This window comes from Triturus cristatus, chromosome 4_2, assembly GCF_964204655.1.
Source record: "Triturus cristatus chromosome 4_2, aTriCri1.1, whole genome shotgun sequence".
NCBI lineage: Eukaryota > Metazoa > Chordata > Amphibia > Caudata > Salamandridae > Triturus > Triturus cristatus.
This window is the reverse complement of record NC_140586.1, coordinates 125,918,530-125,928,570: the sequence shown is the minus strand read 5'-3', so window position 1 is coordinate 125,928,570 and position 10,041 is coordinate 125,918,530. Positions and strand designations below refer to the sequence as shown.

General features: G+C 41.2%; 1 protein-coding gene across 1 annotated transcript in view; it reads left to right on the top strand.

The window, feature by feature from the left end:
- The first annotated feature begins 342 nt into the window (after nucleotides 1–342).
- The window catches only part of DNMT1 (DNA methyltransferase 1), a 110,516-nt gene continuing 100,817 nt past the window's right edge, over nucleotides 343–10,041 (top strand). Inside the window, exons 1-6 of the mRNA XM_085600772.1 lie at nucleotides 343–612; nucleotides 5,482–5,524; nucleotides 5,820–5,927; nucleotides 6,226–6,466; nucleotides 7,598–7,676; nucleotides 8,964–9,054. Coding sequence (XP_085456898.1) covers nucleotides 560–612; nucleotides 5,482–5,524; nucleotides 5,820–5,927; nucleotides 6,226–6,466; nucleotides 7,598–7,676; nucleotides 8,964–9,054 — 615 coding nt within the window. The 5' untranslated portion in view covers nucleotides 343–559. The remainder of the gene's footprint in view (nucleotides 613–5,481; nucleotides 5,525–5,819; nucleotides 5,928–6,225; nucleotides 6,467–7,597; nucleotides 7,677–8,963; nucleotides 9,055–10,041) is intronic.

The following is a 10,041-nucleotide window of genomic DNA, read 5'->3' as shown; positions in this document are numbered from 1 at the left end:
CAACGAGCGGAATTATCCCTTTCAGTAGCAGGAACGAAGCCCGGCCCATCTGGTTACGTTTTCCGGTCTGGTCGCACAACTTTGTTGTTGAAAACCTGGTATGAACCAAAATAGGGGCAGCCGTGACGTCTCTACTGCACATTCATAAAACATTTTCGAATGCCCATGAGAGAAATCGACTTCCATATAGTTATTTCGGTGATTAACAAAAGAACACAACGTTTATGGGGCGGAAAGGTCATGGCTATGGATCTCGTTTTACAATCCTGCACAGTAACACCCCACGTCATTCTGGTGGTACAGTCCGCTAGCCACCTTCTCGCCTCCCCGCCTCCCTTCATCCTTTCCCGCGCGAAAAAAACACAGTCCGGCGCGCGCTTTCCCGTAGGCTCCCGGATGAGGCCATTATAAAGATTCCCGCCGCGCGCACACCTCTTCTGTTACTCGGCAGTTTGGCCTCTTGTTTTTAATCAGTGTACATACGCATCCTTAATTTTTTTTATACCAGTTTGCCAGAGGTCCACATTGGAAGTGCCTACTGAATCAGAACCAGTCAGCCATGCCGGCCAAGACAGTCCCTTCCCCCTGTCTGCCCGCGGACGTCCGGAAGCGGTAAGGGCGCCTCCCGCGAGCATCTCGTCTGTTGGCAGTCAGCGCGCTGGTGTTAAAGGCAGGAGCAATAGTAGCTGCCGCCTCGCGCAGCTCTACTGTAGAACCATGGAGCGGCGCGCGGCACCCACCTGTTGGCTGCATCTCTCGCCTCCCTTGAGATACAAAGCCAATTGTCGGCAGGTCCAAAAGTGGAGACAGGGGATCTAACACGATACTGCCTCTTAAACGTGTGAGCTGTCACATGTCAGACGCTACACTATAAGCGAACGGCCCTAAACTTCATACTTGCATGAAGAAATAAGTTTCTTGAGACCGCCTCTGGGCGTCGATGAGGCTTTAAGGGTATATTGGTTGTTGGCCATGTACTTTAAGATGTATGATTTTTTCCCATTGAGATGGACTTGGTATGTGGGTGGTTACATGTCTTGACAGACCCTCTACAGTTTAGCTAACCCCGTCTATTAAATGGCCACGCTTGGTCTACAAGTTTACCCCCCTAAGCGTCAACTTTAGTGAAGCGTGGGGTGGGCGGCGGGGTTTATAGAAACAGATAGAATTACATTTTCCTATTTAACTTGTTTGGGGCACTCTGTAAGTGCTATGGTAGCATTGCATTTTATAAGTTTACAATCACTAGTGCTGGTATGTATGTTGCATTGAGCTGCATGCTATTAAGGTAAAGTGTTTTCTCCTGTCTCTCGTATTGTAGCGGATTGTCAGTTGTCTCCACGTTGAATGACTTCATGAAGTAAACCCAAATGAGGTACCAGCAGTGGTTTCCGCATCTTGAAGCGCTGTCAAGTTAGCGTCGCTAGTGGCGTGTTGTGGGTTAAGTTAATGTCTTCTCCATAGAGGCGGATCTTTGAGTTGTTATGCATTGGGCAGTTGTATGGTCTGGGCAGTTGGTTCGTTGGAAATTTAGATTTGGTCTAGACGTGTTGCCGTTCAGGGGCGATGGAGTTGCTCGATGGGAAGAGGAACAGTTTGACCTCTGTATACGTACATCTGGGACAGCTGACTCGTGCTATCCCAATAGTTAAGGAGTGGGAACTATGTATCAGACGGTTACTCTCGTTAAAGGTGCTGGGAAGTCTGGTACGTCTCCAGCAAACATACGGCATAGTTGATGGATAATGGGTTTTGGAGCTGATGGGCTTCTGGAGAAGTGAAGGGCCTAGAGGTTTCGTGCACTCGATAAACCCTTGCATCAGTGGATCGTGCAAAGGGAACGTGAGTGAATGGAAACACTTATTTTTTTCGAGAAGGGGGGAGTTTTAATCGGACAGTAGCATTGATGTTCAAAACCACGATTTTGTCCTGCCGCCCAAGTGTGTAGGCACTGCGCAGAGGCTTGTATGTGTGCTACTAGTTTGCCCTTACTAATTCTCCTTGATAACTATGTGAATGGGCTAATGCTGATTTCAATATGTTTGCTTACCGTTTGCGTATTTATTTAATTGTATATAGTTCTCAGTCTCTGTATTTTCTGTGAAGCAGTCTGATAGCAGGTTCTGGTATCGGTTCTAAGCTAAAGTTAAAAGAATGTGACTCAGATATTCCAGCAGTTCTTATTTTGCTCCTTTTAAAGTCTCACTTCAGTGCTTCGGCTGTGTTTCATAGGCTTGTCTACAATGCATAGCAGTGTTGATTCGCCACCTTGCTAATGTATCTGTTCACCGCTCCTGATCTTGATGACTTTCTGCCCTACTCTAGTTTATCCCATATCTAAGCACTGCTTCTTTACCATAGTTTTGGTTGGATGACTTGTATACTTCCACTATGAATGTCGGGTAGCTATGTTTAGGTATTGCCTGAAGGTACACGCCTAGTGGACCATACCAAAAACTTACAGTAGTCTTGTCCATTTGCTGCCTTTACTGTTTCTATCGTTTGTTTGTTTCTAATTCAATGGGTTGCCTGCCTTTGTTTCTTACTCTGACAGAGCATCACCACTTTACCATCATCTTGACTGGTTGACTTGTATTCTTCCAGTGCTTGCATTTAGAGGACTACTGTATTTGATTCATCCCTTCATGTGAGTGCATGTGTTCTTGTTTTCTCTCTCATGTGAGGCTTCCCTCCCCCCCCCCCCTCCCAGCTTGTCTGCAAACGCACAACAACCTGTGTATTTTTGCCAGGGTATGACTAAAGGGTATATACTTAGTTTGTTTTATCGCCTGCATGGCACATATTGCACAAAGCTCAGGCCTTTGCAAGCAGTGGGCATTTGAGACGAGGTGTAATTACTAGCATAACTGAAAATTAGATGTCTGCAGGAGCCGGTGGGGCGCTTTGAAAAACGAGCCCAGCATGTGGGCTTTTGTACAGCGCTCCTCCAAAGTTCACATATTTCAAGGCGCTCTCATGACGTCATTAGCACATATGAGGGTCTTTAAATACGTGAGCTCAATGTGCTCTGTACAAAAAAGTTCCCTTAAATACACCGTCCATCCTGACTGGAGAACGGAACCCTGTGCCTGCTGTTCTCCATGCAGCGGCTTGGAGAGATCTTGGTGTGTATGTCGGTTTGGCCGTCCTAAGACAGCTGGACTGTCATGTGCACTTGCAGTGCCCACCACTCCTCCAGCTTGCTGCTGTCAGAATTGCCCCATCCTAGACTCGGGATCGCTCTGTCATGAAAAACAAAATAAACTCATTTTATTTTACATGTTTATCAGCTGGCTCCAGCAAAAGGTGCTCCTCTGCCATAACGGAGGAGCTGCTGCTGGATGTCTCTGCTCCCTAATGGACATAGAGCTGATTCCTGGACTACTGCAGAGGGCCACATAGTTGGCGCATGCATCACTTCTGTATTGATTGGGCCTTTGCGAGCATTGTCCTTTGAACTCAGGATCTTAATGTTAAGACATTTAAACTTTACAAAGTAAACCATAGCTTTATGGAGATTGAAAATGCTGAATTCAGTGTATGTTTTGAGGTTACTTAAGATGTTTGCTTTAACTCCAGTACGTTGTAATATTCATAATTTTGTAATTTTTTTTCTCTAAGTGCTTGCCAAACAAGCATTGTCAAACCCAGTAGCTTGGCACTCATAAAAAGCAACACCTGACTTCTTTCCCAGTGTTTGTTTTAGCAAAGCAAACACAAGGAGATGGGACAGAGCGCTGAAACTTTTCAGACGCCCACACCCACCCCCAGTCACACATCTGGGTTGAATCCATCATCGTTCTTTAGCTCACTTTGCCACCCCAGGTTAGACCCAGCCATGTGCAAATCAGTTTTGCCCCTGTTCCTGATGGGAACAGTCCAGCCCGAACTACCAAGCCAGGTCTTCCCTGGACTGGAAACAAGCATCCTGGGACTGGATTCAGGGTAACACCCCTCATTAGCCAGGCCAGCTTGAATCCACTGGCAAAGTGAGCAAGGTTCCTACGTCTGGGCACATACCCTGCCAACTTAGAGCAAACACGAGGAAGGTTTTAGCAATTCATTGGGTGCATGACTTTCCCTGCTCTGCTTTCCTCTTGTCCCACTTATTTGAAAAAATGTATATATTTTTACAATTTTTTTTTTTTTTTTACAACAGTTCTGCGCAGGCCTAACGGATGTATGTGTTACTGGACTGCTCGCTTCTATATTAACACACCACCCGAGTGTGTACTTTGTCTTAATTTACTATCTACCCTCTTTGCACAGTAAATTGACTGCTGCCAGCACTCAGAGGCCGTTTTGGGTTGACTCTGATTACACTGCGGAAGAAAGATTTTTAGACTGTTGTCTGTGCATGGACGGGAGCTATGCTGGAATGAGAGTACTTGAATGAAAAGTACAGGAGTAAACTGCTTGCTTTTTACGCTAACAGGTCTATTGTTACTGCTATCGTTCTACTCCTGTCTCCTTTGCATATTGAAGAGTCCTTCATACTAGTGACTATCTTTCGCTTGAGTAAAACAAACTGCTTTTTTGTCTTGCTAAAAAGCTGCTTTGTTTATTAGCAGGTTATCTTGCTTCCCTCTTGCCTCTAAACAATTGAGTAATTTGTTTACGGATGTTGCCTTTGAAAATACAGAAATAGTAATAGCTGGGTCGGTGGCTACCTCCAGATACTTTAATATTTGAGAAATCTAGTTTTGCAATAAGAAGCTCAATTAAATTGTCCAGTGAACATATCTAATTGTCCATCTTCTTGAACCTTTATTTGGCATCAAATACTGGTAGGGACTGTTGATTGTTGATGGAATTTGTGTAAATAAATGCTTGCTCTATCCTTAAGTTTATGGTCCAGACAACTTGAAAAGTCCTGATTTAAAGGCGCTCTAACTTGACAGTTTCCCTTACAAAGGCTATTCAGTAATAGAAACTTAATATCCAGTGTTGTATTTCAGTAATTGGTTGTCCAATTAATTGACTGCGTCAAAAAAGTAGTCTGGTATAGGCGTGCTTGATACTTTTCAGTTTTTATTGCATGTTTATGGATTGTTTCATGTACTTTTTAAATGGCTGACAGTTATTTTGATTTGATACTTATCTATTTCTGTTGCCGCTAAAACATTGTTACATCCTTTATTTTTTAAAAGCAAAAGTTGAAAATGTAAACTTTTTTTCCTGATCCGCTTTGTGAATGACTGAAAGAAGGATGGGAGTAAGGGAATGGTGATTACTTGTGAAAAATAAACACCATTGTGGGGGGGGGGGGGGGGAGGGGCGCAGATAGTGGGACTGAGGACTCTGGTAGTGCGAAGGGCTGCAGTGGTATAACTAGACAAAGTGGAAGTACCAGTAAATGAGAGTTGCAAAGAAAAGGGACCTAGAAGAGGGCTTTGAGAAACAATATATGCAAAGTGGGTGATGGATTCGCTCAAGAGAATTGAAAGACTGTTTACAAATTTGACTTTAATGTTCCCACAGACTTGAAGACTTGGAGAAAGATGGAGATGGACGGACAGAAAAGGTATTATCTTTCTGCATGTCAATCAACATTAATTCGAATCCTTTCTAATCTACACAATGAAGGGTGCAGTTAACATTGTAGGTTTGAAACTAATCGTTAAGTAAATTCTTTATGTAGTGTCTGAGCTGTTGATTCTTAAACACAAAAGCGCAGTGTTCTGCATTTTGTCCAAACGCTATTAAAGTTGCACGCTTAATGTTGTGCATTTAAGGAAGGGACACTGCACCAGCGTAGTGATGGGTGGATGCTTGAATGAAACTCTTAAACTGATCCTGATCGTTAACTCCTTCCAAAGGAATGCCTGAAAGAGAAGCTTAAACTGCTGCACAGCTTTCTGGAGGACGCTGCAAAGGATCAGCTGAGTGATTTGGAGACTAAACTGAATAAAGAGGAGCTTTCAGAGGTAATTTATAGTGATATTTCTAGCTAGGAGTGCGAATGTAAACATGTATGTGCCGATATGTAATGCCAAAACTTCTTTTTGGAGTAGTTAATCTTGTTTGTTTCCAAGTACAATTGTTATTTATATAAGCGAGTCTAGAGTTTATAAGCTGTGGAGGGGGTAGTGGGTCCTAAAAGTGAGTGAACATCATAGTAATTTTATTGACTTATTTCGTGTTTGAAATGGATACATAGGGGATCAGAAAGTGTTGCCTCTCATATGCTAGTGATGCAATGAGAATTTCTACTCCTCTGAACAGGAACGCTACCTGTCCAAAGTGCGGGCACTTCTTTGCAAAGAACTCAACCTAGAAAACGGAGACACCCTGCACACAGTGAAAACAAATGGATGTTCAGAAAATGGGGCCTCTGCAAGTGACGATGAATCTGGCAAAAATGGCCATGAGGGAGAGGATGGTGCAGTGGAGATGGAGGAGGCGGTGTCATCAGGGTCCAAGAAAAGTAAAGCGAGGAAGAGCAAATCCAGTTCCGAGAATAAAAGTAATGTAACATTGCATAAGCCTTTCTATTTAATCAAACCTTTAGTGTGTTAACTGCAGCGGTGAACGTTACTGTTACCACCCCCCTCCCATTGTTGCTGTGCCAACTCCTAGCACAGCTTCATAATCGTGTTTTTTTTTTTTTTTTTTTTTTTTTTTCTTTTCTTCAAACTTTAGTCTGTACTGAATACAGGGACTCTTGTAAAAAATAGTGCCTGTACAGAAGATGCTTTCATGTGGCAACAATGTTTAAAGGTTAAAAGTTAAAGCAAAAAATGTGTTTTTGCTTTTTGCTCCTTGCGTTAATGTACAAAGTATGTGTGCACCTAGTATTTAAAAAATATAAATAGTCTTAAACGGATCAAGCACACTATATATCGTGCAGCTAACATTTCGGTGGCCTTTCTGTTTGAAGTTTCAAGTAGTGATTTGTTCCTTGAGTTTCAAATTAAAGTGCAATTGATAGAACTACAATTTAATTTTGTTTTCTTCCCGTTTAGTCTGATCTTAAAGCCATTCCCTTTAAACAGTTTGCTATGCTTCTCAGCATGCACTTTTATCAATGCTTCTTTACCAAACATTTCAAGTGGCCTTGGCATAGCTTGGGTGGTCATTATAAACATTCTTATTAGCAGATTCTTTGTAGAATGACAACTTGATTTAGCATACTCTAAACAATTCTATACAACTTTTCTGAATGTTATAGGTGACCTTGCCCTAAAATCCAAATTGTAGACCTGCTCCGAAGGTCAAGATGACCACCCAGACGACGGACAGTTTCTTTCAGCATATTTCATTTGGAAGAGAGGAATTTGTATCTACTCACTTCAAGAAAATTGTCTTTGTCCAAAAGTAGCGGTCTGCAACTTTGAGAGTTATGATGCTAGCTCTCCTCAAGAGCTTTCTAAGAATGTTGGTCTACAGGTTCCGATTTGAGCAGCATTTACTTGCTTGCTTTACAGCTATGTGGGATACAATTTGATTATTTGTCAGCTTTGTTACCTGTATTTACAAGTATCTGTCCAAAAGATGGAACTTTGTTTTGGCTCTTGCGTATTGGTATTGAAGCTCACTAGTATAGTGCTCTGTTCGGACTTCTGAATCTAACTATGAAACTGTCTTCTTTCACCAGAGTCTCCAAGCAGTTCACGGAAGTCAAGAAGCAGCAGCACTGGGAAGCAGCCAACCATTTTATCAATGTTTTCTAAAGGGTCAGTATGTAATGACAGTCATTTTCATAACTTTGTTCAAACTTAACTTAAGGGGTTGGGCCTTTGCATTAGCCTACAACTAGATTGCTTTTAATTTATAAAAAGATCTATTATGCCCTTGCTGGAATTCACCACGCTCTTTTTGGTGGGGGGAGGGGGGGGCAGGGTTTTCATCACCTGAAACCTTGGTAATTTTTTACCAATCTTTTTGACCTGTTAATTTCTTTCTGTCTAACTCTTTAGATCACATATACCAAATTTTACATGAAGCATAAACCAATCCTAACAACCTGTATAACATCTTTACAGGTGTTGTCTGTAACAATACCGGTTTCAAAACCTATTCAACAGAAAATGTTCAATTTATATACAGGATTCAAATAAAACCAGGGAAAACCAGTTTAGTACTTTTGTCAAGAGTCCTTATTAGATTATTTTTTTTATTCTTTTTGGAGTAAGACTCGTGTGTTCTGCAAATACTTGGGGGTTGTTTCAGACCATATTTTGTCGGGGCACTTTCTCAGTCATTTAATTGACCACTTATTGACTGAATTTTTAATTAAACTCTTTTTTTGAGGAAAATAACTTGTTTCAACCATCCATTTGAGGTCTCTTCAGGACCAAGGCCGGTTTTGTACCTTAGTAATCGACATTCTTGGATAATTTGTGGTGTTATGGATGTTACTGCTTCTACTATATTTGCTTGGATTGAACTTTCAGTCACTGTTTTCTTTGCTGAAAGTTTTGTTATAAATCAATCGAAGGCTTTTACTCCCGTTGTGATTTCTCAGGGAATAACATTTAATGTCTAAATTTATGTTCAATACTGTCCCGAATTAATTCTAGATACTTATTCTTGAGGGTAATTCGAGGTGGCATGGTTCATTTAGAGGGGAGCGCTCAATAGTGGTTTAGCATGACTTGACTGAGCCCTATTTTAAGAAGCACTGAAATGCTACTACCATTATTCGTGGTTCAACAACGGATCCCTTCGTAGGAGGCTACAAGCCAATTCGTGGTGTTTGGATCAAAAGCTGTTGGGTGACCTTAATTTAGTTGCTTAAACATTGCTACCATACCCCATTTTGTTCATGTACCATACATTTGACTTAGTCATAAGAATTCAAAATGTTATAGATAGTTGAAGGTTATGCTGTTACACTTAAAATTTACTGCTGAAACTTGTAAAAGTCTTCTGCACCACAACTGACTCGTTCACTCCTCTCATGATTTGGACTTGAGCTCTTTTGTAACTTCTTTGACTCTTTGCCTTTTCACCACTCTTAGATCGAATAAACGGAAGTCTGAAGACACAAACGGAGATGTGAAGCTAGAAACTGAGACCAAAATGGAGGAAGAGGTGGAATTGGTGGAAAAGGTATTAGTTTGACTGTTAAGTGTTTAAATTTTAATTTTGTTTCATTTTTCAGGAACTTTCTTTTAATAAGTAAACAACTTGCGTTTGAAATGGGGCTCCATATTTTACCAGTTTGCTTCCTCAAATAAAAATTGTGGCAAAAAAATCAGTTGCCTCTTTGAGCTAGTTGTCTAAGCATACACTTATCAAATCAATTAAATTGTCTTTATTCGATCTTCCAAAGGCAGATCCAAAAAGATGCACACAATAAAAACAAACTACATAGTAATCACACATGTTAAAGAATAACCACATATTTAAAAATGAAACCGTTCCTGGTACAGATATTGGGATAACAGTCAAAGAAATGGAGTTCCAAGTGCGCCATGTAGATTATACAACCACCTTTTACACAAACTCACTGTTTTACATTGAATAAAGTGACAGTGCAAGAGTTCTGAATCCAGGAGCATCAACAGGGTATCTTATGAATAAAAATTGAAAGCAGTAACATACACTTAAAGGAATGCAAGGTCAATGATTATTTTTAAAAGAGAATAAAAAGGTATTTTTTTTTAATCAAAACCGCAAACTCCTTTTAGCTAAAGTGCACTTCAGAAAACTAGCAACTGCATGGCAGACATTACAATCGTTAAGTTGCAGTAAATAGGAGAGGGCTGCTTTGCACTTAAGAGAATTTGTGTCTGCGCAGTACCGGTAATAAAAACTTCCTAGTAAACAGCAGGTAAAATTGACACAAGACAAAATGTAAAATGGTTTGACTAGATTGCTCATCACATGGACAAATGGCAACAGTGCCAGAGGAGTAATGTCCTATGGGGAAACCTATCGACCAGCGAAAGGAAACCGTCTAAATCTTGCCATCAGTGTTCTTTCACAAACGTTGGTCACGTATAGTAAATATAGGGCAATTGTTGGAGTCGCTTGGATAATACAATCTCCGAATGAGGGTATCTGTACTTGCGAAAACTGTCCCGGGCCCACTCT